Here is a 27,829-nt window from a genome sequence, read left to right on the forward strand (position 1 = left end):
CTAATTTCATGGTTGTACCATTCTTCTTGTTATACCCATTGTGCTGGTTTGTATATATTATGTCCCACAGAAAAAGCCATATTCTTTAATGCAATCTTTTAGGGGCAGAGATATTAGTGTTGATTAGGTTGGAAACTTCTGACTGAGTGTTTCCATGGAGATATGACCCACCCAACTGAGTGAGGGACACCTTTGATTAGGGTGTGACCTGCTGATTGAATGTTTCCATGGAAATGTGGCCCCACCCATTCAGAGTGGGTCTTGATTAGTTCACTGAAGTCCTATAAAAAGAGCTCACAAACAGAGAGACCTCAGAGCAACTGAGAGTGACATTTTGGAGAGGGGCTGCAACTTACAGAGAAATTCTGAAGATGGCCATTGAAAGCAGTTTTGCTGATGCTTTGGAGGTACTAGCCCAGAGTTTGCCCCTAGAAGCTGACACAGAGATATTTTGGAGAACACCATTTTGAAACACAACGTGGGAGCAAGCAGACGCTAGCCATGTGTTTTCCCAGCTAGCAGAGGTTTTCCAGATGCCAATGGCCTTTCTCCAGTGCAGGTACCCTATTGTTGATGCCTTACCTTGGACACTTTATGGCCTTAAGACTGTAACTCTGTAACCAAATAAACCCTCTTTATAAAAGCCAATCCATTACTGGTATTTTGCAAAATGGCAGCATTAGCAAACTGGAACACCTGTCCATGGTAAAATGAGGGACAAACTGCTCTCATTGGCCTTGCATGGAACAACAGAGATAAGCTCATCGGTTACCTAAAGAAAAGTGAGAGTGTCAAATACATTTAAAAATCTTTTTCTAACTTACAGAGTGTAAAAGAGAAATTTCTTTTTAGGGAAGGTCAGCTGTGTTTTAAATTGAATAAAGTATTTCAGGTTAATGGGGCAATTTGTCCATTGTTCACAGGGGAAAACAACTCAAAGTAACTGAAACAATGGAAAAATTTTAACCATTCATCATGTCACCTTGTTCTTTAACTGTGGCATTCTAGTGTCAATACAAACATTGTGTATATAGTAAATGTCTTTTAATTTAAAATAATTAAAACTGGTGTAGGTTTTCCTGTTCATGGTAACTGTAAATCACTTACTGCTGCTCCTTTGTCTTCTTCAGCCTTTCCATTTTACAAATTCAGCAATAGGAGCCAGCAAGCAGATGGGAACAGAGAGGGAGAACAGTTGCTATCTCATATCTAGTATCATATGAAAGAAAAGGGCTAATTTGGACTTTCCATCATCTATCCATTTACTGTGAACCTAACCTGTGTAGGACTGTACTAGGTATTGTGAGGAATAAAAGGTGAATAAAATTAATGATGTGTAAAGATGTAGATGATTAATGAATTATTTATTTTCTCCTTTACATTCCATATATTCCTGTGGAATTAGTTTTTGCTTTTTGCCTCTGAAATTTCTCGTTTATTTATTTCAAATATTTGCAGAGTGCTGAGTTAGAATTCTGGCACAACTGGGCCAGAAAACTACATTCCTCATTCTTTAGTGTTCTCACCTGCCAAATGGAGGCAAGAAAACTTTTCCATCCCCTCTTCACATGGGTTTGGTATTTATATTCGAGATAACAATTTGATTAACAACACCCCTTACAGTTCTAATAGCCTTGATGGTATCATTTGAGCCGTTGCACTTAGTGTGGCCTCAAGCCATCTATACTTTTCAGTTACATAATTCAGTAAATTCCATTTATGATTTAAGACACTTTGAGTTGGGTTTTCAAATAGTCTGTGTTTATGGGTCAAGGTCCAGGCAGGACACAAATAGGTCAAGGACACAAAAAGTATTTGAAGAAGGACCATTTACACAGGTGTGGGTAGGATTAAGGGAAACCAGTAAGAACTAGCAATAGCAGAGAGCCTTTATCATCCTTGGGCCTGGAACAGCAAGAGGAGAAACTGGCTTCCCAGAACCCAGAACCTGGGAAGAGCTATAACTGAGAGCTATAACTATAGCTGTAGGAGAGAACTGCCCAAAAGGAGCTGTGGCCTTAGTGAGGAAGGCAGCCTTGCAGGGAAGAAACTGGAGAAGTAAATACTCTGACCTCTTTCTTTCCACTCCTGCTCACTTTTGGTGGCTCCCACTGGTTGAAACCAAGCAGAAGCTAGAGGGAAAGGAGCCTGTTCAAAGCAGTCTATTGAAGTCAGCCTCTTGGGACACTGAGCAAGATGGAGAGGGATGAAGAGCAGATCTGGAAAGGCAGAGAGAGAATACTCATCATCCTATGATTCTTATGTACTGTGCCAGTTTGAATGTATTATGTCCCCCCAAATGCCATTATCTTTGATGCAGCCTTGTGGGGCAGACATATTAGTGGGGATTAAGTTGGAATGTTTGGATTAGGTTGTTTGCATGGAAATGTGCCCCACCCAACTGTGGGTGATAACTCTGATGAGATATTTCCATGGAGGCGTGGCCCCACCCATTCAGGGTGGGCCTGGATCAGTGGAGCCATATAAATGAGCTGATGGGCAGAGGGAACTCAGTGCAGCTGTGAGTGACATTTTGAAAAGGCGCTACAGCCAAGAGGGACACTTTGAAGAAAGCACAGAAGCTGCAGATGAGAAACATTTTGAAGATAGCCATTGAAAGCAGACTTGCTCCAGAGAAGCTAAGAGAGGACAAACACCCCAAGTGCAACTAAGAGTGACATTTTTGAGGAACTGCAGCCTAGAGAGTAACATCCTGGGAGAAAGCCATTTTGAAACCAAAACTTGGGAGCAGACACCAGTCATGTGCCTTCCCAGCTAACAGAGGTTTTCCGGATACCATTGGCCATCCTCCAGTGAAGGTACCCAATTGCTGATGTGTTACCTTGGACACTTTATGGCCTTAAGACTGTAACTGTGTAACCAAATAAACCCCTTTTATAAAAGCCAATCCATCTCTGGTGTTTTGCATTCCAGCAGCATTAGCAAACTAGAACATGTACTTTTTACAAAGTACCTTGGGATACTAGAGAATAATCCATAGATGAAAGAATGATTATTATGACCATCACAACATATAACAATTACCTTAAATTATTCAATCACTCAACCCTATTTGTTGAACATTCATTGTTTTGGGTGTTTTGAAGTTAAAATTCATAGTTGCTGCTCCCATGGATGAGATGAGATATTACAAATGAAAAGCAAAATTATGGTGCTAAAAAAAAAAGATGGAAAGTTCATGCTTCACTCGTGGGCCAGTCAGTCCCACCCTCATGGTCACAGAGATTGGGTCCATGAACCAAAGGAGCCAATGAGACAGAATGACTCCCGAGTCTGTCTGAATCTGTTAGAAGGTCTCTTTGTTTATACTCTTTGTTTTTAACCTGTTCTTTGAGAAATAAGATCTGGATTGCTACAATCATTTTACTGCCATATGAAGAGAGCTTGGAGCTGCTTGGAAGCCACTTCTATACAGCATGAAAATGAAGTCAAAAGAAGGCAGCACAGGAGACAGAGAGAAACTGGACCCTTGATAACATCATTTGAATGACTTGATTAAGCCTTGTCTGAAGCCAGACATCTAGACTTTTTATTTACAGGATCCAATAAGTTCCCTTTTTGGTTTAAACCAGTTTGAATTGCGTATTCTGTCCTGTGCATCACAGAGTGTCCTAATTAACACATTTCAAAACAAGATAAGGAAAACAAACTACTGTTTTTAAGTAAAAGATTTTAATGTTCATGAAAAGTGTTTGAATTTACTCAAGAATTCTTGCATTTCATAACATTGACCCAACCTCCATCAACACTTTCATATACTAATACTTGCACATATATCTTTAAAAAAGTTTTCATTGATTGTTATCCTTTATCCTGTATTTTAAAAACAAAGCCCTGATTTATGAATTAACAAATATTTCTGTGATAGTGATCATCAGAAGAAATAACCCAATTAAGACAATTCACTTTGGAAAGCTCTTTGAACAGGAAGTGGTACTTGGAATCCATACTGTGGATGTCATTTGCCTAAAGAATTAGTGAGTGTAGACAAAGGTTGATGAATAATACTTTTTTATACATCTGGCATGAGAATAGTCATCATGCCTGGAATAAGGATGTTTTTTCATATGCTGCCAACCTTGTATGGAAGTGTCCTTTGAAGTTGCTGATATTCCTCTCACGTCTATACAACCTATACAATCAGATGTTGGCTGATTCATTCTGATTCCTGTAGTGTGAATATTTATTTATTTCCTACTCAGTTAAATGAGTGGGTTTAGTGACAAACCATTGTTGTTCATACAAAGCACAACGAACCAAGTTGATTCAGTAAAAGCTGAATGTTAAAGGATTCCAAACTAACTGTTAGATTAGGGCATCAATTCCAATCTCATATAACAATTAACCACCTGATCATTACCTAATTCATAAAAACAATTAACATGGGGAAAAGCTCTTTCTGCTGTTTTGAATGAAGCCATTTCTATTTATTCGGTGTTTGGGGACCAAAATTGTCTGAAAAGAAAATGGTGCTACAGTAGAGAACTATGATTGAAGTTTTGAAAATATCAGGAAACTGTTTTCAACTATTATTTATCAAATTGTACCAATGCTTTCTGTAAACACTTGTAATCTTTGTTTTGCAGGTGAAGGAAAACTACAGCAGAGTTCTGCTATCAGTGCAAAGCACAGCACTGTATTTGAAATAATGCCAGCAAATATTGTACTTCCTGCACAGAACTGGTTAGATTACTCATGCAAATGTCAAAAGAACAGGTTGACAGTTTAGCAGATTATCCTCCCTGCCCATATAGAAAGCATTGAAATTTCTACAGTTTCCTCAGAACACTTTGCAGTGTTCAGGGAGGATTTGAATAGCATTTCCAGTCTATGATCCATGGCAGCTGGTGTCACAGCCTACCTTAGTAGAGAAACAGGTTTTTGATTTGTAATATAGACCTAAACCTTGTTATGTAAATACTGTGCTCAGTGGACTTCAAACTCATTAAATAGCTTTAAATCGATATGGAATGAAGATTTATAAATGCCTTCAGCAGAATTTGAGGAACAATATAAGTCAGAAAGCTGAGGCAGGATGGATTGCAAATGTAGGAGAAAGGCTCTTTCAATGCCATATTATAAATGTAGTTCACAGATCGTGCATCCTAGTGTGTGTGTCTGAAGAGGCCTGTGCCCTTGAGTAAAGGGAAGATTGTGACCCTGTCTCCCAGGGGTCATTTGCATAAATCTCCTCTCCCCAGACCTTGTGGCAGCGATGGGAGAGACTGGTTGTGATAACCACTATAGGAGAATTGAACAATTTAGAAGAAAAAACAGATGTTCCTAAATATTTAAGTATTTAGGAGACGAGGCACTCTGAATTTAGCATGGATTGGTTGGTGGCCTAAAGAATTTGGAGCCAAGAGGCAGGATTAAAGATTCATCTGCTTTCAAGCTGGTCACTAGGACAGGGAGGAGCTTCCCTCCACAGGGTGAGATGGGTGAGAGTTCTGGAAGAGAAAGATGGTCACGGTGGGCAAAACCCTTGGGAGGGACTGTGGTTGTTTGGGAAAGGCAGAATGAGAACTCAGAGCCGTAATTTAGACCTCCCAGATGGTTTCAGCAGGAGGAAGAGGCTGAGAAAGGGGAGGGGCCATCAGCAAAGGATGGACAACCATCTGCCAGGCACCTTCCTGAGGCCTCCATCCTCCTTAGTGGTGTGACTATAAAGAGTGAATCCAAGGTCCATTGTACTCCTCCTGTGCATACGACAAAAATGTTCTCTCCTGTGAACCAGGGTAGAGGGTCTGGCTAAAAATGGATTATATGGTTGAAGGGTGAATCAGAGGTATTTTCCCTCAGGTTGTTGGAATTAGTTTAAAAGATAGATGCCTCAGGATGGTAGGTAAAATGTCCCCAGCTCTGTTACTGTCACAGGTGATCAGAAGCTGGACAGCAGGCTGGGATCGTATCTTCTCACTTGATTCCCCTCCTCTGCATCCTCCTTCCTTTCTCTTTCACAGCTCTCTCCCCTGAGTACATGTTGATGTTTAACATGTTGCTCTTTCATTTGTATTTCCTGTAAATTGGTTGCTGGATCTGGAGGTTTAATTAGATTCAGGTTAGGTGTTTTGGTAAGACTACTTCATAGAGGGTTTCATGGACTTACATCAGGAGGCACATAATGTCTGTTTCACTTTTTGTGATGTTTGCAGCCAGTTACATCATTGTCTAGACCTTTTATTTTTTAGTGATGCAAAATGGTGATATTTGGGTTCTATTATTGCTTCTTAGTAGCTGTACTTCCATGGTGGAAACAGTTGCCTAGTATTTCACTGTATGGATGTTTATTTAATCAGAATTATTTCATAAGTCACAGAGTTTGACACATATTTCACAGACTGGTTTTCATATAGATGACAGGGTTTTGTTGCTGTTTGATTTTCTTTTTATTCTCACAAAGAGTAGAGTATGTTCAAGTCCACAGTAGCATTTGAAGAAAAGTTAAAAAACATTTCTATATGAAAACATAAGTAAAATTTTCACCCTCCAAAATAATTTCTGTTACTAAAGTGGTCCTTTTGTTAAAAGGAATTCAGGAAAGGTAATCTGGAAAGAAAGGGATCTTGGCATGGAGAAGCAATCTCAGTCTCGTTTTCTCCCAATGAAGAGGACTGAGAGCTGGGGAGAGCCTCCTTTACATGTGTCTCTGCTTCTTTTTTTAATGCATTGATCTAAAACTAGTTACAGTGCTTTTTTTGGTGACTACATGCCAGGGTGGCATATAAAAACATTTTCCTTTAAGCAACATTAAGATACATCTGTTCAAATGTGAATTATTCATTTAGCAGGAAAAATAAATTCAAAAGACATCATATGGTTGAACCACATGATCCTTTTGCCACTACACATACTAGGTAAGCTTTTCTCCCTCCCCCCCCCCACCCCCTGCCATAGCATGTGTTAACTCACACTGGGCATTTTGTGAAATTTCTGTATGCTGGGAATTAGAGCAGATAAAAGGTCATGTGACCTAGTTCTTCAGTACAGTGGGGATCAGAGAATAAAAAGAGGGAAAGAGAAGGTGAGGTATTTTTCAACTTATCAAAATATCTTATTTTTAATAAAACCCTGACAAATTATTCACTAGCCTATTGCCATCTTAAGTATCATATGCAAAATTAAAATTCTCTCTTGCGCTCTCTCTCACTCTCTCACTCTCTCACTGTCTCACTCTCTCGCTCTCAGAAAAGGGACCAAGAGAATAAATTAGCAATTCACAAGCATATTTGATAGTATAATACAATTCCATTTAGAACACCTGTTGTTTTCTTGGTAAAATTAAAGAGAGTAAACCTCAACTAAATTAGCATGACTGGTAGGAAAATGACTCCAAAAGCCCATCTGCCAAATCAAAAAGGAAATGTGGGTAGCATACCACTTATATTTATCAAAAGCAATTTATCTGTTTGTGCTAGTTATCTATTGCTGAAAACAATTTAGTCTAATACTTAGTTGCTAAAAGCAACACACATTTATTATCTCACAGTTTCTGAGGTTCAGAAATCCAGGAGTGGCTTAGCCGGGTGCCTCTGGCTCAAGGTCTGATATGAGGCTTCCATTAGAGAGGGAGGGAGAGATAGGGATAGGGATAGGGAAAGGGATAGGGATAGGGATAGGGATAGGTATAGGGATAGGGATAGGGATAGAAGGGGGAGATGAGTAGAACACCAGACAGAAGCCACAGAAGTAATATCCAATAGCGTCTTCCATATTCTATTCACTAGAAGAGTCAATATGTTCAGCCCAGCCCCAAGGTGAGGGGGTGACAAGAGCATGAATAACAGGAAATGGGGTTATTGGGGGCTGTTTTAGTTTCCCAGGCTGTTTTAAGCAAATACTGTGAAATGGGTTGGCTTAAACAATGGGAAGTTTTGAGGCCAGGAAAATGTCCAAATCAAGGCATCATCAAGGTGATGTTTTCTTCTCAAAGACTAGCTGCCAGCGATCCTTGGCTCCTCTGCCACATAGCAAGGCACATGGCAGCATCTGCTGGTCTCTCCATTCTCTTCCAAGTTTTGTTATTTGCCAAGATTTCTTGCTTCTGTGGTTTTCTCTGTCTCCATCTGAAGTTCATTCTCTTATAAAAGACTCCAGTTAATAGGACTAAAACCCATCCTGATTGAGGTGGGTCACACCTTAACTGAAGTAATCTCATCAAAATGTTCTACTTACAATGGGTTCACACCCACAGGAATGGATTACATTTAAGAACATGTTTTTCTGGGGTACATACAGCTTCAAACTATCACAGGAGCCATCTAAGAAGCTGCCAATTATAGTCTGTTTATGTGAAATGTAAAGTTTTTGAATAGAAAATACACCTTCATGGCTTAAAATTCAAAATGTACAGGAGGGTACAGAGTAAGAAGTCTCCCTCACACCCCGTCACTGAGTCCCCTCCTTGAGCACACTGTGTTACCAGTTTCTTGTGAAACCTTTCAGAGACATTCTGTTCAATGTCAAGTTGAAAGACTCCATAAGGTGGACTCAGAAAGCCACTTTAATCTCTCCTTCATCTTGCCAGTTCAAACCTGCTTTGTGGAGATAATTCTTTTCCGTATCGTGGATGAAACCTGAAGTATGTTCTGTCTTTTCATTTCCCTCTCAGATATTAAGGAATCCTTCTGTCACTTTTAGTCATAAATCCGTTCCATTTCAGAAGTAAAATGTCTAGTCCTGAGTAATATTCAAACTCTGAACTTAAAGGTTAAAGCTTCTCCCTTTCCCAGTTGGGGCTGTTTCAGGCTGGAAGCCTGTAATGAGAAAAGGTAACGGACTTGTGATCAATTTTTCTATTTCCCTACTTTATACCTCTCCTTTCTCTGCCTCTTTCCAACCCCACTGGGCTACCTTTGTCTCTTTCAGGGTTGGGAGATGGGAAATAAATAGATAAATATGGAGCTCTTTTTATCAGAATGGGCTCTTTTGGCTTCCTCAGATATTTTCCTCATGGAAACATCCACTTTCTTTTTTCTTTCTTTTAATGAGAAATACAGGAAATGAATTTGTTGATACAGTTGTATCAGAATGATATTTTTTGTAATATAAATCTTAAATTAGAGATGTAGGTTTATAGAAAAGTCATGAAGAAAATATAGAATTTCCATATAATACCCTTATTAATGCCTTGCATTAGTGTGCTCCAGTCATAGCTTTCTTGATGTTCACAAATTCTTCCCTTCCTTTAGCATTTGTCTCCAAGAATACACCTCCAGCTGCTTTGTGCTGAGGTCACTTCAGCTCTGACAGAAAGCCTCTTGGGCAAGGTCCCCTCCAAGTTAGCTCCAGGATTGCCTTCTCTTCCACACAGCTGCCATCTGGTCCTAGAAAACTCTCACACATCCTTTGGAAGATCCTTTACTTTTTGGAAAACTGATTAAGGCTGTTCTTGCTCCTTGGAGGTTTTTAATTTTTCAATTTATCTTGTTCAATTCCTTTAGGAATTCTTATATCCTGGGAACAAGGAAAGCCCAATGTATCACCCCATGAATTAAAATCCAAAAGAGGGGATGTATCTGCTGGTTGATCAAATGCCTGTCTTGTAGAATACGTATGGGTAGGAAGCAAAAGACTTTTCTTGTGTAACACACTTCCCACTTGCCGTGATACCTTTGAAGACAAAATAATTACAGTTGTTAAGTCTGTGAATTCTTTCAATAACTCAGCATACCCTGCCTAAACACAGATGGCCAAGAGGTGGACATAATTTCAGCCATGGAGCATCTATATAGTCATGGGGTCATGATTCTAGGATGTGATGGGTGTTTTCTTTCTCTCAGAGTCATACAGTGTTTACAGCTGTAAAAATGGGTATCAAGATGGGAATAACTTTCCAACTGTCCTTCCTGGTTCTGCTATGGTCCATCTGCACATGAAATTTTTCACTCTAAATTATTCCCACCTCTCCCCTCTCCAATGATCCCACAAGAGGCCCAAGCACTCCTACCTTACCTCACCAATAGTCAGTCCAGTCCTTCTTCTAGCTGAGGCAAAAGTTCTTTACGTAACCTCAGCACACAGCTGGCCTTCCATGGGCTTAGCGCTAAGACATAAATGAGGCTGCTCTGGGACTTGGTGCTCTTGCACTAACCACTGGCCTCCCACACTGGGCTCCAGTTGCTTCTGCTCCAAACAGGACTTTGGATGGGACTCAGAGACTTCTGTGTTGTCCACACTGTCACAGCTCAAACCCCAAGCTGCCTCTCTATTCTGAAAATATCTGAATTCCTTAGAGCCTTTTCTTCCTCTCTTCTCCTACCCCTTTTCTTATGTCCCCAGTTCACTGGACCATCTTCTAAGCTTCTGCTTTGGAGGATGGATTTCTTTTTTCTTTTCCTTTTTTTTTGAGAGTATTGGCTATAATGGGATTTTGCCTTTGCACCCCACTTTGGAAGTGGGACCTATGTTATCTGCTGATGAACAACTGCCTGCTCATCTTCTGGGACTTCCAGGTGTTACTCAGGGCCTTCCCTAGCTAATTCCTTTCTACGTTCTTATAGTATTCCTTAGTGTGCCTTTCCCACAGTGGCAAGGTGCCAGTTTATATTTAAGTAAAATCTCCTTTAGGGTGAGTGTTTCAGCTAATTCTCAATTATTATGCTAAAATATATTAGGACTAAATATTTTAAATGTGATTTTTTTAAACAGTAGAATCCAGGGTGAAAGTTTGAAAAAAAATGGAAATTCGGATTTGACAGAAGATGGTACAATGTCATTGTAGGTATGCTAAGAGATTAGTATCCTCAGTAAAGAAAACTGTATAATTTAAAAATAAATACTGTATCATTGAAAACAAATACTGTATTATACTGATGTTAATTTTTTGGTTTTCACAAATGAACCATTGTTATATAAGATTCTAACATCAGGGGACACTGGATAAAGGGTATATGGAAACTTGCTGTACTAATTTTGCAAATTTTCTGTAAATCTAAAATTATTCCAAAATAAAATTTTTTTAAAAAAGAATATCAATGGAAACATTAAAGTATTTACATTAGAAATAAAATAATGTCTTTACCATAAACATTTGAGGCAACTAAAAATAGTTTTGAAGGAGATTCTGAAATCTCATCTCCTGGTATAAACATTTATGGTAAATAACTTAAGTGCAGTGCAGTCCTATATAAATCCTGAGAAAAATTAGTGACTGCTTCTCAGTTTCACTTTTAGCGTTGCTGTTAGGAAGGTCATTCTTTCAACAAACGTGTATTGACCTATTAGAGGTCTCTCATGTTCTAAAGATACATCCGTCAAGAAATCAGATAAAGATCACTGCTCTCATGGAGCTTACATTCTAGTGGGGATAAGGGGAAGTCAATAATAAAAATGAATGTAACAGTAAGTAAATTATATTGTATGATTGAAGGTGAAAAGTGCCATGGGAAAAAAAAAGAGATTAGGAAAAGGGATATCAGGAGTGAGTATGGGGCTGGGCAGTGTGCCATCTTAAATGGGGTGATCAGAGTCAGCTTCATTGAGAAGGCACAGTAGAAGCAGAGCATGAGGATGTCTGGGGGGAGAGCATCCCAGGCAGAGGGAACAGCCAGTTGCACACGCTAGATGGAGCATGTCTAGCGTGCTCAAGGAGCAGCCTGGGGAAAAGTAAAAGACGAGATCAGAGAGGTAAGTGTGGTGTGGCCCAGGATGGGTATAAATGATAAAGGGCTTTGGCTCTTAGACTGGAGGATTAAATGAGAAGCCATTGCAGAGTTTTGAGCAGAAGAGTGGCATGATCTGACTTATGCAATAAAAGGACCACTTTTTACTGTTTTTTAAAAAATAGACTGTGGGTGGGTGGGCAAGGGAAGTGGTAGGGAGAATAGTTAGAAGGCTAATACAGTAATCCAATGAGAGATAACAGTGCCTTGGACCAGGATGAAGCAGTAGACTTGATGAAAAGTAGTTGGTTTCTGGATAACTATAGATATAGATGTGAACACACACACACACACACACACAAACACAGTGGTGTGCTGGAGCTGACTTGTACCAGTTTCTGAGAGCCGACTGTTAAATTTGTAGGAAGTGTGCAAGCCAGTAGTTAAATATGCCATTATTGAAAATTAAATTTTATAAACTTATGATTAAATAAATTATATAGAAAATGAAGGTAATACTCAAAATTCATCTCTTCTTAATTACTTTCACCTAATTATTTTACTATTGTTATTTGCCATTATCTCTGCTCTTGAGATTATTTATATCTACTTATCTGTATGGTGAAAATACTCTACTATGGGGTACTGCTGTGAATCTCTTCCCAATTCTGTGTCTCATGACATCACGTTAGGAGCTTGACATCAGCCCTGGTGGGAGCATTTACACCACAGAAACTGGCAAATGTTATAAATCAGGGCGTGTTTTTTTTTTTTTTTAAAAAGAGAGCTGGTCGTTAAACATTTACCAGCATACCACTACTTACAGCCTCCTCAACTACACCTAGGAAAGTGTACCTCCAACCCATCCAATGTTTTCAGGTTTTCTCGCTTCTATCACATCCCCAGTCATAGAGGGGGAAAGCCTATAAAAGGGGTAAATGGGAATTATTTACATTACACCAGGATAAAAGTAACACATTCATCTGACGCGTCATACCATTAATACATATTTAGCTATGTAAAATCACCATACCTGTGATTGAATTTTTAGTGCCGGGCCCAGTTTTAATCCCATAGTGTCTCGAAGGTGCTCCTCTGTGAGCAATGGCAAAATTTCTCCATCAATTGCATGATCTTTAAATACCTTATTAAACACAAAAGGTATTAACTCTGTCCAAGTGATCTTTAAAAAAAAAAACTTGTTTTATAGATAGATATGTTAGTTTTGAGTGAAACATTAAGACTGCTCGAGAATGACAGTAAAAATTATTATCTTATTTTTGGTTGTTCTCTCATCTGTGCTCTAGTAGCATGTTGTTTGTGTTCTTTCATAACCCTCAGGGTGCATTCAAGTTCTCTGTTTATAGAACTCAGTTCCAGCCTGGAACAGTTATTATTTGTGGGCAGAGCCCATGTCTTATTTACCAATATAGCCCTAAAGTGGTGGCTGGCAAATGGTAGAGGATGTGCAATAAATGTTGCTGGATAAATCAATGAATGGATGAATGGATAAATACTCTGAGTAAAGGGTTGTGGGTAAAAGCACCACAGAGAAACGTCATTTCTCACATTTAAAGGTGCAGTGGCTTCTGTCCAAGATGTATGTGAAGGGAGGAGAGGGAAATGCAGGCGAGAGCTGTCACCACTGACAGTGTAGTGGATGTGACCATGTTTTCCTTTCTTCCAGAAGCTAGGAAGCCTGCTAGTGGACAGAGGTTCCAAGCAGATAGAGTTGTATACAAAAAACTGGGTGGATTGGTAGTACTGTAATTTCCTGATCTCCAATTTCAACCTGCCTGGCAATTTTTCTATTTCCTAGTGAGCTTTCTCTCCTTCTATTTCAAGCTTTCTCTACCTTCTTCAAACTTGAGAACCCTCAGAATCATCCCTCATTTTCAGCGCATCATACAGCTTCTTAATTAAAAAAAGAAAGAAATCAATAGATAAGAAGTCCCTCTAATTCAGACCAGTGAACCAAAAACTTGCATCTTCTTCCTCTCTTTGGATACAATGTAAGAGAGGCCCCTCTGCTGCTTAAAGACAATCTCTCCACCCATGCTGAAGGTCCCCACCCTTCCCACCTTGGGGGCTCACTCAATAGATCACCCCCTCTTTTGCCTTCAATCTCTCCTCTTCTGCTGGCTCTTTCCCACTGGCATTGAAGCAAGTCTCTGTCACCATTAAGCAAATAATAGTGAAAATACATATAACTTTCCTCATCCCATCTTCTTTACTTCACTGTCTCTGATTCCTTCACAGTCAAATTTCTCAAAAGAGTTTTGATGCTCACTGTTTCCATATTCTCACTTGCCAGTCATTTTTCAGCCTCATGGAATCTGACTTCTGCCCCCACTCTTCCATTAAATCTGCTGTCCTCCAATTCCTGGTGACTCTGTTGTTACCAAAATAGTCCTCAGATTTGTTAAGTTCCTGGTGGCATGTGACATTGCTGGCTACCCTTTCAAGAAAAATGCTGTTCCCCTGCCTTCACAAGGCTACTCCCTCCTGGGTGCCGCTCTGCTCTCTCCTTTGCAGTCACCTTTTGCTGGTTCCTGTTTCTTTGTCTGTCCTTATGCATTCGGGTTCCTCAGGCTTCTGACCCAGGTCCTCTTTGATCTCTTTGATTCCTCTCAGTTTCTCCCTTGGCTTCAGAAACTCTATTGCTGAAGGCTCCCTAAAGTAATCTGGAACTTAGAAGCTAAATCACGCCAATTCTGCCTCTTAAATAGTGTACTTACCTGTCCACCCCAACTGCTCCTACCGTAGATCGAATTCGATTACTGCTTGTCTGAGGAGGCTTCCCCGTTGATCTTGCCTCCTTCAACGTATTTTCACAAAACCAACCTGAGTGATCTTTCTGAAATATAAAGCTAATCATGCCACTCCTGCATAAAACCTCAATTGCCTCCAGGATAAAGTCACAATCCTTCACTGGATCTTCAAGGTGCTTTGTGACCTGACCCCTTTTATCTCTCCAGTCTCCTATCTTGCCATTCACACTTCCACACTAAGACCTACTCTCAAAACCCCAACTTTGCCAAGTTGTCTCTGGCTTATAGTCCTCCACCTGGAGATTCCTTCTTTACTGTCCTTCTGCTGCACGTCCCCTCTAATTTGGTAAACTTATCTTCAGGTCTCACATAGGCCATCTCTTCCTTTAAGGAGCCATGAGCCCCTCCTATGTGTTTTCACCATGCCCAGATCGTCCCTCTCATAACATGTTTACAGTGATGTGGAATTGTTTACTACTGTCTCTCTTCTGGGCTATAAGCTATATGAGAAGAGGGAAGTTATTTGTCTTGTTTCCACTGTGTGTTCCATACCTCAGCAGGTGTGCTTCAGAACCAGCTGAAAAAGAAAATCTTGGAAAGCTTCTGTTCCTGCAACCTTGAGTTCTAGTTTTTTTTCATTTTTTAAAAACTATATTTATTAAGTAATTATTAATTTTCCTATTTTAATTAAGCAAATGTAGTAGATTGAATTTAGACATGTTCTTAATCTTAATCTGCGTTCCTGTGGTGTGAAGCCAATTGTAAATACGACCTCTATTTAGTTAAAGTGTGGTCCAACTGAATGAGGTTGGTACTTACTTGGAATTACTACAGTCCTTTATAAACTAAAGAAATTCAAACATAGTCAGAGAAAGCAAGCCATGGAGAGGACCCAGAAGCCGGAAGTTAGTGGAACCAGAGGAGAAATAAGAGGATATTGCCATGTGATACAAGGTAGGGATACAAGCCAAAGAACCCCAAGGATCTCTGGCAGCCAGCACCAGAATGTTACTGACTTTGGGGAGAAAGTGTCACCTTGCTGACACCTTGAGTTTGGACTTCTCCCAGCCTCAATAACATGAGCCAATGAACTCCCATTGTTTAAGCCAACCCATTGGTTAGTATTTGATATAGCAGTTCAGGAAAACGACAAGCAAATCATAGAATGGCTATTATGAATTAACTTTTTTCAGGCCAATGCAAAGAAATTGGCAGTTTGGGTTACCCTGTGTAGCCTTATCTTGGAGAAATACATGCTTTCCCTTAGTTTGTTTGTTTTTAAACATTGAAAACAACTTCAGGATCCCTTTTACCAAACTTTGAGAACCCTTATGGGCCCAGGGACCCTTGGCTGGAAGACATATGACCCAATATCCTCAACGTAGAGTAGTTATAATAGAAAAAGCTAGATTTGCAATCACAGACATATTTTTTAAGCACTTGCTCTTCAGCCAACTTAATGCTCGCTTTTACTCATCTGCAAAATAAGGTTAATATCTTCTTTGAGGAATTATGTTATATATTGATAAAAAGATAATCTAAATGAAGTGCCTGCTACAGTGCCTGGCACGTGGTATTATTATTATTATTATTAGCATTTATAAACAAGAGAACCAAGGTAGAAAATGTTAAGTAAGTTGTCCAAGACAACTCGCAAATTAGAGAACTTGTAAAATAACATTTATTTCATGATTCTGATCCATGATTTTCCCTGCTACATCCACTGCCATTCAGAAAAAGAAATGCTGATGAAAATTTAGTTAACTAGTTAAGTATAATTACCTACATTTAATTGCTGGAATTTTAACCTCATTTCTCTTTCCTTAGTAGGGATTCAGGTGAGCAGAAAAAGAGCATGCGTAAGCACCAAAGAAAGAGAAACCACAAAGGTCATGGCTAATTTTTCAGAGTGGGCAACCATGCCTGGAAAGCTTGAGGGTCTAAAAGAGCTGAGAAGACATGAGGATGCACTTGGGCCAGAGGCAAAGGTACAGAATGTGCCACTGTTGGCAGAAGATGTGCCCCCTTCATTCTCAGAAGAGCAGTTTGAGCCAAGTGCTTGATATAAATGTGCACTTATTTTCAGTAATTTCAGGGACAGGATATTTTATCTGCTGAGTTCTTTGAATTTGACATTTACTTAGTACAGAAAGACAGACAAGCAGGGTCTCTGGGATGTCCCTAAACACCTAAGCCATCCACTCTCTCTCCATCTATTTGAAGGAGTTTATTTGCATAGGGGCTTTGGGTTTTAGTTGTGGTTATGCTTTTCTGAATTTCTTTTTCTGCCTACAGGAAGCAGGTTGGAAGCTGACGAGTAGGCACCTAAGGCAGAGGTGAGGGAGAAGACAGAGGGAAGGCCAGTTGGTGTAAATCTGCCTAGTCGCAGAGGCTTGATCAGACTGGTTTAGAGAGGGGGCGGTGAGTACAAGCTGATAAAAATTTTAAACAAAGGCCTTAGTGAGAGCTGCGCACCAGCAGTGCTGCCTCCGGGCTGGCTGCACCCAGCCTGGGGGTGGGGCGGGGTGCCCTCTCCATTTCTAAATGGAACATAGTCATAGGACACCACAGGGAGTGTGCACCACCCAGCAGCAGTGTTTTTGCAGTGGATGTCACCAGCAGTCACTAGTAGGGAGTAGAATTTAACAAAGAAACAAGAGCAGGACCTGATCCTGAACACGTCTGAAAAACTAGCTAGAAAGAATTTTTACCACTTCTTGGGACTGGGGAAGGGTGAACTGAGACTCTGTAGGTGAGAGATAGCAAATGAACACAGTTTGGGGTATTCATGTTTATGTGACTTCAGTGTACCCACAAGGGGACATTTGGAATAATAAAGTCTAAAATGCATGAACCATAATTTATTGCAAGAATAGTTATTATGAACTGTACTTCTGTGACTCAGGATCATTGACTGATTAACCAGAGTTCAAACAAATTCAACCAACTAGAAGTGAGTGATCACATCCACGGCACTGCTTGTTTCTGGCTGTTATCAGAACTTGGTAACTTCATTATTCTAGTGGTTGATGTGGCACTTGATAAGTAGCATTGATGAATTTAAAAAGTGACTTACCCAATGTTAATGGCTAATAAGTAAGTAATAAGATTCTATCCATTAATTAGGAAAGAATATAACAATTTTTTTTATCAGGTTATGCAAAAAGACCGAAGTGGGTGACTTGAGGAACACCACTTGTCTCATATGTAACTTTTACTTGAGGTTTTACTCTCTCGAGGAGCTTCTGATATAATGATGAAATTAACACTTACTGAATGCTTACAACGTGCCAGGCACTTTTTAATGCTTACAACAATCCTTTGAAAAAGATATTATTACTATTATCCCATTTTACAGTTGAAAAATCTGAAGCAATAGAAGAGAAATAACTTGCTCTAGGCATACATCCAGAAAGTAGAAAGCCAGTATTTGAACTTGTACTTTCTGGCTTCAGAACTTATACTCTAATTACTATGTTACATAGTTTTCCTATAAACCCCAAAATCAGAACCAAATAGGAAAAAAAAAAAAAAAAAGCGAAAGAAAAAGAATCAACAGTTCTACACTGAAGGAAAACATTATCATAAAACCAAAATCTGAGAAAAATCACAGCTAATGTCAGTTAATTGTGACGCCAAGTATAATGTCCTTTTCCTTGCTCTCTTTTCCTTTAACACATAAACCAAAGATAATGATACCAGATTTAGTGGGCACATTGGTGCTTGGAATTGTATTATTAAATCTCTCCAAAAAATATACACTATGTGCATGAAAATGCAGCCCTGATATAAATTTCAAAAACTTACCAGCTCACCATTTTTGTCACCATTCCAGTAAAGCTAGTTTTCTTTCCAACTGTCCTGCAGTTCATTATAATTTAAAACATTGTTTCTATCTACAAGTTTGAATTATATGTGTATGTGCATTTTTAGATATTATTCAGGTACAAATACAGGATTTAAAAATTGCTAGTTTCCTCTTTTTCAGGTCTATTGCCTTCTTGTCCTTTTTAGAATGAAGTATTTATTTCCATATCTATGGTGAAGAGCCTAAAACTTCTTCTGACACAGGAGTATATGCTCAAAAAATGTTTGCTATGTAGATGAGCAGGGAATATAGTAGACATTTCTCATTCTTTTTGGATATTTAGCCTCTGAACCTCCTTCCAACTTCAGGAGAATTCTCACACCTCAGGAATCTCAATGGGATACAGAGCCTGCTTCAGACAGAAACTGAAGCCAGATACTGGCTCTCCCAGCCTCCCCTGCAGCTAGGGAGTGGGCACCTAACCCAGGGGAGGCGATCTCATAAAAAAGGGAGAGATTATTAGGAATCCTTTCTGGGGGCAAAATGAAAGTTTGACAGAACTCATTATGAAGGAAATGTATTTCAATGACTTACTTCTATGATAATACTCAAATGCTCTTTAATTACCTGAGCATAACCTGAACAACCTGGAAGGCCACTAATGAAGTCGTGCACATCATCCACAGTCCATTTTTGAATATTTTCATCCAAAGAAAGATGTCCCTCAATTGGAACCAATCCATGTGTTCCTTTAAAAAGGAAATGACATGATTTTGTGTTATAAGTTTTCCAGGGAAAAGCGAACGCTAAGAGCATAGTTTTTTGTATAGTTACTGTATTTTCCTCTTACTCTATCCACACAGAATGGGCCTTTTATATAGATCTACGTAAGAGATAGTAAGAGATACTGGGAGATGTTTTAGCTGCCTCCTTTCTTTTTCTTACTCTGAAAAGACCCTTAATGACAGCGTTTTTTAAGTAAATAAAGAAGTTCCAGATCTGCTCCAGCTTTTCTCTTGGATTCTAATGGAAATGCCCTGCTGGATTTCATTCTTCAGATTAATGCTACCAGGTTCTATGATATTCCGTGGTTTATCATGCTCTCCAGGTGAAGCAAAAATTGAGTCATGCGGTCATCAAAATGGCAAATTAACACTTTATAGGGGAGCAGTTGGTATGATTGCTAGATTACCCAGAACCAAAAATCTCTGTATTTAAAAAATATTTGTATCTAAAGAATTCCTAAAAACCTATTCACTGAGTTAATTTTGGGGGTAGTGTGTTAATACTTTTAGATTAGAAGATACATAGCAGTAATGGGTAGTGAAAGTTAATGCTGCTGTTTAATTACCTGTTTTTTCCTACACTTAGATACAGGAGAGAGAAAATTCACACATTCAAGCATGAAGCCGTTTCATTGTGTGTTGACAGAATTAACAGTAAATTATATTTTTAATAATAAATTCTGGTAAGTGTCCCCATAATTCTTCATACTGTATCTTCTTAGACTTTGCTGATGATTCTCTATGTAGCAACTTAAAAAAAGAGACTAATTTCATCGACATGACTCGTAGGAACTAACTCAATAAACTGACTTCAAGAAGAGGTCATTATAAAACAGGATTAAGAAAAAGTAGGATAAAAAGAGGCATGACAGTTACAGTTCACTGCGTAATAACTTAAGGACTTGATGACCTGTGATTAACGAGAACCTGCCATTGGCCCCTGGACGCACACCCACCTGGTAGAGCTGATGGAGGACCTGGAGGGCAAACCTCATTTTCACTGCAGGCTGCAAAAAAGGCCTTCTCCTTCCCACCATCCCAGGCCTTTGGTTCCAGGGAAGCGCCGTGAGCTGCCCAGGTGTTTCTACGGGTGGGCTCTAGCTCTCCGTAGGTGTTGGTAGGAGCTGTAATTGGTTTGTCATTGATTTCTCTTGGCTTCTGAGTATTGAGTGTTTCCATTTCAGGGTCTTTTGCATTCTCATCCTCTTCAGAGGGATTTGCATGAGTCTGGCCTAGGATTTTTATTTCTGCTTGACTTTTGGAACTATAAGTATCACTGTCTACAACTTTCTGATTCCCTGTACTTCTCCTGAGACGACATTTCTGACCCCAGCTCTCCGGAAAGCATGGGTCAGTTGCCACTAGCGTGGGGTTTCCCTGAAGGTTTCTCCAGGCTCTTCTGTGAAAATGCAAGTCACTGGCAGGGAGCAAGCTTCTGCCATGGTGGGCGGCTGGACCTGCTGGGATCCTGGAGCCGTAGAGGAATGGTATCCCCAAGCCCACCAGCCCCTGGGGATTAACTTTTTCCACTCTCCTTTGCTGGTAAATGGCATGCATTTCCATTTCTGTCCTAAAAAATAATATATTTTATACATGCATACAACCATTAGAAATATAATTTTAATGGTTTTCTGCCCTCCTGAATACAACACCTCTGCTTTTCCTGTAAGTCCTCACACTACTTATCTGAAGTTTGTTAGGTGGAAGCATGAGTCCCCCAAAAAGCCATTGGAAAGGAGAGTTTGGACTAAGATCTGAGGGGGAAGGGTTTGGCTGAATCTCATAATGGAAGTCCAAGGCCAGGAGTTAAAGCTTCACCTCTAGTAGAATATGGCAAATTTGGCAGGGATGGGGATCATGCAGCACAGGGTCATTTCTTGGCAAAGACTAATATTCCAAGAAACCAAAGTTCTGGGAAGGAGTTTTTTAAACCCTGCAATACAATCTTCGTGGGACTCAAGAGAGGCAATAAGTCAATGTGAGTCTCAATTGCTTACAGCAGGCAGGGGGTAGGATGTGGAGTTTTGCTCACTTCCCTTTGCTTAGCGGTCATCATCTGGACCCTGGGGGTTCAGAGATGAGAAGCTGACCCTGATGCCTTCTCTCACCCTTAGGGCACATGCAGTTGGCAAACCTGGCGTCCTATCTTTGGGCAGATTAGGAGTTATTTCAGACAGAAATGCCAGTATGAATTTGCAAGGAATCACAACTAAACATTTTAATTAAGGGACACTGATGAACTATGTACAATCTGTAGGCTAATACCTCTGTAAGCTTTACTATGTGATTTATGACCTTTCTTTTTATCCTTAACCAAACTGTGTACATGTGCGTTTGTTTCTTTTTGTAATCTGCCTGAAATAGTTTTTGAAAATAATTCAGAGAATGTATTATAAATATACAATAAATGAATATATGAACAAGTAAATGAGTAGGAGAATAAGCAAAATAACATTAAGTTACCTGGCAGTATTATGCCTTTGAAACATTTCATTCCTTCTAGCCATTGCTCTTATGGATTCAGGTGGTAAAATGCCCCAACCTTGAAAAAGAAAACCACCACCCATCCCACAAACAAATTAATAACATGCATATGGAAATAATAAAATAAAACATAATGATCTAAAACAGTATCTGCAAAGGAAAAAAAAAAAGCCACCAGTTGAGCACTATGTTGGAAATGGTGTCCGACGTTTACTATTTGGTATCTTAGAGACATGTTGGTGATGGTATGATAAACACTGGTTAATCATTGTTGGCAACATTTTCCTGCTATACTTCAAAAGGAAAAAAGATGAAATAAGTGGTGATTCTCTTGCTTATGAAGTAAAAATTGATGGCTTTTGGCTTTGCTTTGTTTTGTATAGGAGGAATTAGTCGACTTTTTTTTTTTTTTTTTTTTTTTTTTTTTGGGAACAAAGTGTTTCTCGATGCACAGAATTCCCTAGAAATAAATGCAATGAGGATTTAAGTGGATAAAAAGTAAAGTTCTCTTTTAGACTTATGGATTTATCTGAGGTAAATACTTTGTCCAGAACTAGTTCAATGAAATTGTGAAGCAATAACAATCTTTTGTTTATGCCACCCTTCCCAAATATCTTGAAATAATATCAACATTGCCATAGGTGAAGGCTCTGTTCTTGCCTGATAACATCATGTTCTTTTCAGCTTTCCTTTCTCTGGCCTCCTAATGTGTTTATACTCTATTTGGATGCTTCTCAAAGTATGTATGATGAAAGACCAATTTTTTCTTTGTAAATCATGGAACAATGCTTTTGTGAAATACAATGAAAATAAATTTCTAGAAAAATGAAATGAAAACAAAGATAGCATAGAAGCAAAATTTTAAAAAATTATTAGATTAACAATCATAAAATTACCCTGTCAAATTGCTGTAAAGGTTTAAGCTCTTACTCTCAAATTATGCACTTATTTGTACAAACGGTTCACAGAACAGCACAGGTCTACAGATCACACTCTAAGAGTGATCTACATATATAATTTGTGCTTAATATACACATAGTATGTTTAGTGACAGTTTTATATCTGTGTAAATCTATTCTCCCTATTTATTAGTCAGGGTTCTCCAGAGAAACAGAACTGACAGAATGTGTGTGTGTGTGCATGTGTGTGTGTACATTCAGAGATTTATTATAGGAATTGGCTCCCATGATCTTGGGGGCTGGTATGACCGAATTCCGTAGGGCAGCCCACAAACTGGTAACTCTGATAAAGGTGAAACAGAATTCCCCAGGGGAAGCTGGTTGGCTGAAGTAGAGGCAAAAATACTTTCTGATTTCTGAAATCCTCAATTCTGGCTTTTAAGACCTCTAACTGATTAAAGAGACTCCCCACATTGCTGAGAACAATTTCCTTTGTTGCTGTAGATGCAGTCAGCATAGATGCAACCAACTATTCTGGTTGCAAATCCATCTATGTAAAATCAGGCCAGAGGTTGCTTAACCAAATAACTGGACACCATAACCAGAAAAGATGACAGGTGAGAGTAACCATCACACCCTAACAAGAAGGTATCATGGAGGCAAAAACTGTTTCTTATACTTCTTTGCCCTAATCCAGCAGAGCTCATTAAACTTCTATTAATAAACTGTTTTGAAATAAACCCTACTACATCTTTTTTTTAATGAAGTTTTTCATCATTTGTAAGATTCAGGAGGTAGTTAAGGTGACTTCTCTGAATCCTTCCAGCCCTAAAGCTCTACATAACCATAGTTCAATGGCATCAAGGTATTCTCTTACAGACAACTGGCATGCATGAAACTATCAATCCACGTCACATTGCCTAAGGATGCAGAGAAAATTTGCATGAGAAATTGAGTGTACAGGGCACAGTTCTTATTACTTGAATTTTAGGACTCTCTAAAATTTGGACTCATCAAATCTATTCCAATGTTCTTTCTCTTTCCCAATCAGGTGACATAAAATCTAAGGCTAGTCTGGCTGTAATAATCCACTCCCTACCTAATATCCCCATTCTTGGAATAGATCCCTAACTTCGTTTTATTTTGCTATCTTTCTTAGTAGTCCAGTTCCTGTAGGACCAGGGCCCTACCTTGCCCTTGCTATTCTCCTGCACTTCGGCCTTGGAGGCCAGGGACCTAGCCTACATCCCTGGAACAGGTGGTCTGCCTGCCTTCTTGTATATCCAACTATCGGTGGTTTAGGGATTCCTTATCAACATGGGGGGCTGAGTCAGTGATATGACTGTTTCTTGGGTCTGTTGACCTTTTGCCTATAACTGTGGGCTACGGATAGCTGGGTTCTTGCTGCTGGATGGGGTTTGCACCCAGGATCTGTTGTTGGGATTGTACCCTTTCATTCTCGGACCACTCTATTGGTTAGGTCTAGTTTCAGATCTGGCTGTTGTTTGGATGCCCAATCTTGCTTCAGTTAAACGGATTCACGTTCTGTGCTTATACCCAGGCAGGCCAGTCTCTTCACCGACCCTGGCACCGGTCATACTCCTTTTGGTTTCAGGCTTTTCACTTGCGTTGTTAATAGCTGTTAAGAGTTGTTGGATTTGGGAAACAGAGTCAAACAGAGATTGATGGATACATTTTTTTGGGAGATAAGATGGGAAATTTCACTTTCCAATCTCTCTTGAGCCCTTACTGGTCATATTTTCACTAACACCTCTCTCCTAAAATTGCTCTTATCAAGATCACCAATCACCTCCACCTAGCTAAATCCAATGTTACCTTCTCAGGCCTCAACTTACGTGATCTGTGGACGGTATAGTTGACAGAATTGCTCACTCTCTCCTTAAAACACTTTCTTCTCTTGGCTTCCAGGTCACCACACTCCCCTGGGTTTCCTTTTACTTCACTGACTGCTCATTCTCTTTCTCCCTTGCTTATTCTTTCTCATCTTCTGAACCTCTAAATGCTGTTTTTTCCCAGGGTTCACTCTTTTAACACTTCTATCCACATTCACTCCTTAGAAATCTCATTTGTCTTCCAAAATTATATCTCTAGGCTGGATGCCCTCCCTTCCTGACATTTCCCATGGATGTCTACTAGGCAGCTCAAATGTAATACGAGCAAAACTGATCCTCTGATGGCTCCCTCGCTGAGAAACTGTTCTTCTCACATTCTTCCTTAGCTCAGCGAATAGCAACTCCACTTTCCTACCTGCTTATACCAAAATATTTAATGTCATCCCTAACACCTCTCTCTCACTCACTTTCCATATTCAAACTGTCAAAAAATCCTGTTGGTTCTACCTTCAAAATAGTTACAGAATCCAACCCCTTTTTACTATTCCCACTGCCACCCCCCAGATCCAAGTCACAAGAATCTTTTAACTCTTCCAGGAGTCAATTAACTGTAACTTTGATACATTTAGCTTATTCCCAAAACAGCAGCCAGAATGAGCCTCTTAAAGTGTAAGCCAGACCATGACCTCCTTTGCACAAATTCCTCAAAGGCATACCCTCTTACTCAGAATACAAGCTAAAGTCCTCACTGTAACCTGTCAGGCCATATATAAACTGTCCTAAGCCCCATTAACTCTTAGATTTCATCTCCTCCTGACCTCATCAGTTCCTCATGTGTAAGATACACATATAGTGATATTGAGATTTCTTGCGTTATGCGTGTGTAAATTGATGCTTAAAGGGGTTCAACAACTTACCTGTGGCCACACAGTGGTGGATCTGAACTCAACAAGCAGCTGCAGACACTACAACCATAACCACCATACAGATCTGCCTCCAAAATTTAGCAGTAAATTTGTTGGCAAGCTCATTACAGCCATCCAGTTCACAGTGGTACCACACACAAAAGGCAAACATGTATTGCTCATACCTGAGTAGACACGATTGGACAGCATGTTCTGCACATTTGCATTTGGCAGAACAGGGAATCCAAATTGTGAAGGAACATTAAACTGTCTTGAGTCCATTGGAGCTAGAGTGGAAGGCAAAAAGTCTCTAGGAAAAAAGAGGATATAAAATTGATAAAATGAGGACAGAGTTGTACAAAATTTCTATTGCTTAAGCAAGTGAGTTTATTTTATTGCTATATGGGATTCTATCATCTCTTCCCAAAATGAATTACAAAAGTCCTGCAGACTCTATTAATTTAAGTAGAAGCATGATAAGAAAGATTTAGGAGGAAGGACCTTACTAAAGAAGGTTTGATCCAGCTGACACTACAACAAAGCAGGAAAGTTTCAGGGATAGATCTTGGGGAAATGAATCTAATCATATCAATCCCATGTTCAGATTTTCCATGACCCATATACTGTTCTGATTGCAACATTCTTTTCTCATTTGATGGTTGTACTTTGGGTTGGGTTTGCTATCTGGGATCAGCATTTGACATCTGGGCAGATGTGCTGGTTTGGATGTATTGTGTCCCCCAAAATGCCATGTTCTTTAATGCAATCTGTGGTGGCAGATTGATTAATCTTTCTGATTAGGGTGTGACTCACTTGATTGAATGTTTCCATGGAGATGTGACTCAATCAACTATGGACAAGACCTTTGATTAAATCATCTCCATGGACATATGGACCCTGCCCATTCAGCATGGGTATTGATTAAATCACTGGAGTCCTATAAGAGCCCACAGGCAGAAGGAGCTGGGAGCAGCTAAGACAGACATTTTGAAGACAGCCATTGAAAGCAGACTTTGCTGACGCTTTGGAGATGCTAGCCCAGAGTTTGCTCTGGAGAAGCTAAGAGAGGACAAAACACCTCAAGAGCAACATTTTCAAGAATGCACAGGAGCTAAGACAGGAGCTAAGAGAGGAGCTAGAACACAACCTTGGATCAGCAGACACCAGCCGTGTGCCTTCCCAACTCATAGAGGTTTTCTAGATGCCATTGGCCTTCCTTAAGGCCAACTCATGTTGATGCCTTAATCTGGACATTTTCATGGCCTTCAGACTGTAAATTTAATAAACTACCTTTATAAAAGCCAATCCATTTCTGGTATTTTGCATAATAGCAGCATTAGCAAACCAGAACAGCAGAATATTTTGCCGAACTTCAGTCGTCTCTAGAAGTCCAACTTTATTGTTCACACTCAGTAAACAAGAATAAATAAGGGATCTTACTTTCTCCTCAGAAAGTCAAAATATTCTAAAGAATAGAAGGCAGGGGACTGCCAGAGTGTATAGCCAAAGTGCTTATAATTTCACCTTTATTGCAAAGAAAGAATTGTTCTATCCCAGGATGTTTAGGGTGCACTCAATATCTGCACCACGCAGGGCATGTCACATAGCACTTGCTCATTGGCTATTTTCTGAGGGCCCTACAAGGAAAGGATGTGAGGTGTGTTGAAGGTATAGCCAGCAGAGCACGTAGATGTGAATTTCTGCACTGCAGTTCAACTGAAATAATGTTAGGTAATAAAACAACACTGGGGTTAACATCATTCCAAAACTTATTGATTACCCATTTTCTCCTCTGACTGGAGTATTATGTTGGAGAGAAATACCTGTCCACAGTTTGGGGTTCAAATGGAGAGGGAAGCAGTGGGATCCTCTGCTGCCCTGTTGCTGTCAATAAAGGGTTGACTGCCGTCGTTGGATTTATCATCAACATCTCTTGCCACTGATGGAATTCTAAAAAAAGCAGATAGATATGTTAGCAAGTAACTCCACTTTTGGTGAACTAATTGAATTTTTTGGAACACAATGAAAGCCTTTTGTATTTTCCCAGACTAGCTACACAAGCTTCTAGTTATCCAAATCTCCTCCATGGTAAGCACCCAGGTGCACCGTAGAATTCAGTGTTTTATAAATGTGCCCTTGGAATTTGTTGCAGAATCCACAGGTGACACCATACCACACTACAAGCAATAATAAAATTAAGCCAGCCTTGCAAGATTCTAGAAACACCAACTTCTGTCCTTATAATTTATTTGGTTCTTTTATTTCCAGAGGTACAAACAGATAAATTCTCCCATATGTTCAATCTTTGGAAAAATATTGCTATTTATTGATAAGATTAAAACAGAAAATAAGGGGAGAAAATCTTCATGCCTAAAAATATATCTAATTAGAGTAGATACAGAATGACTGCATGAGAGTATATTTAATAGGAACAAGTACCCAAGTTATATCCAAACATACATAAATGTAAGTATTCATATGCATTATCTTCAGAGCTCAGTGATCAGAAAACGGGACATTGTTAAAAAGATAACATTTTGCCTTACATTTTCTTGTTAGTTATTAATGTCCTTCAAATAATTATAAATATTAAAGTACTAGTCAAAAAGGTCATTTTAGTTTCTCCTTCATCTCCAATTGTTTTTTTCATTTGACATAAAAAATAAATGTGTTTTTAAAATCTGTTTGAAATAAAGGAAA

At 39.4% G+C, this 27,829-nt stretch overlaps 1 protein-coding gene across 1 annotated transcript; it reads right to left on the minus strand.

Annotated features, from left to right (window-relative positions):
• Nucleotides 1–9,426: 9,426 nt before the first annotated feature.
• Nucleotides 9,427–27,053, minus strand: SAMD7 (sterile alpha motif domain containing 7). Its single transcript, XM_037841061.1, has 7 exons — nt 26,953–27,053; nt 25,315–25,439; nt 21,452–21,530; nt 19,945–20,558; nt 18,831–18,952; nt 12,658–12,768; nt 9,427–9,633 (listed from the first exon to the last, which is right to left on the minus strand). The coding sequence occupies exons 1-7, from the start codon at nt 27,051–27,053 to the stop codon at nt 9,430–9,432; spliced, it is 1,356 nt and encodes a 451-aa protein (XP_037696989.1). The 3' UTR covers nt 9,427–9,429.
• Nucleotides 27,054–27,829: the final 776 nt, after the last annotated feature.

This window comes from Choloepus didactylus, chromosome 1 (assembly GCF_015220235.1).
Source record: "Choloepus didactylus isolate mChoDid1 chromosome 1, mChoDid1.pri, whole genome shotgun sequence".
NCBI classification, from domain to species: Eukaryota; Metazoa; Chordata; class Mammalia; order Pilosa; family Megalonychidae; genus Choloepus; species Choloepus didactylus.

Coding starts and splice junctions, on each gene's coding strand:
- SAMD7 (XM_037841061.1), bottom strand. CDS start 27,053: ATGATAAATCCAACGACGGCAGTCAACCCTTTATTGACAGCAACAGGG. Junction 25,440..26,952: donor GAACCCCAAACTGTGGACAG/GTATTTCTCTCC, acceptor CTTTTTTCCTAG/AGACTTTTTGCCTTCCACTC. Junction 12,769..18,830: donor GTTGTTCAGGTTATGCTCAG/GTAATTAAAGAG, acceptor GTGTTTAATAAG/GTATTTAAAGATCATGCAAT.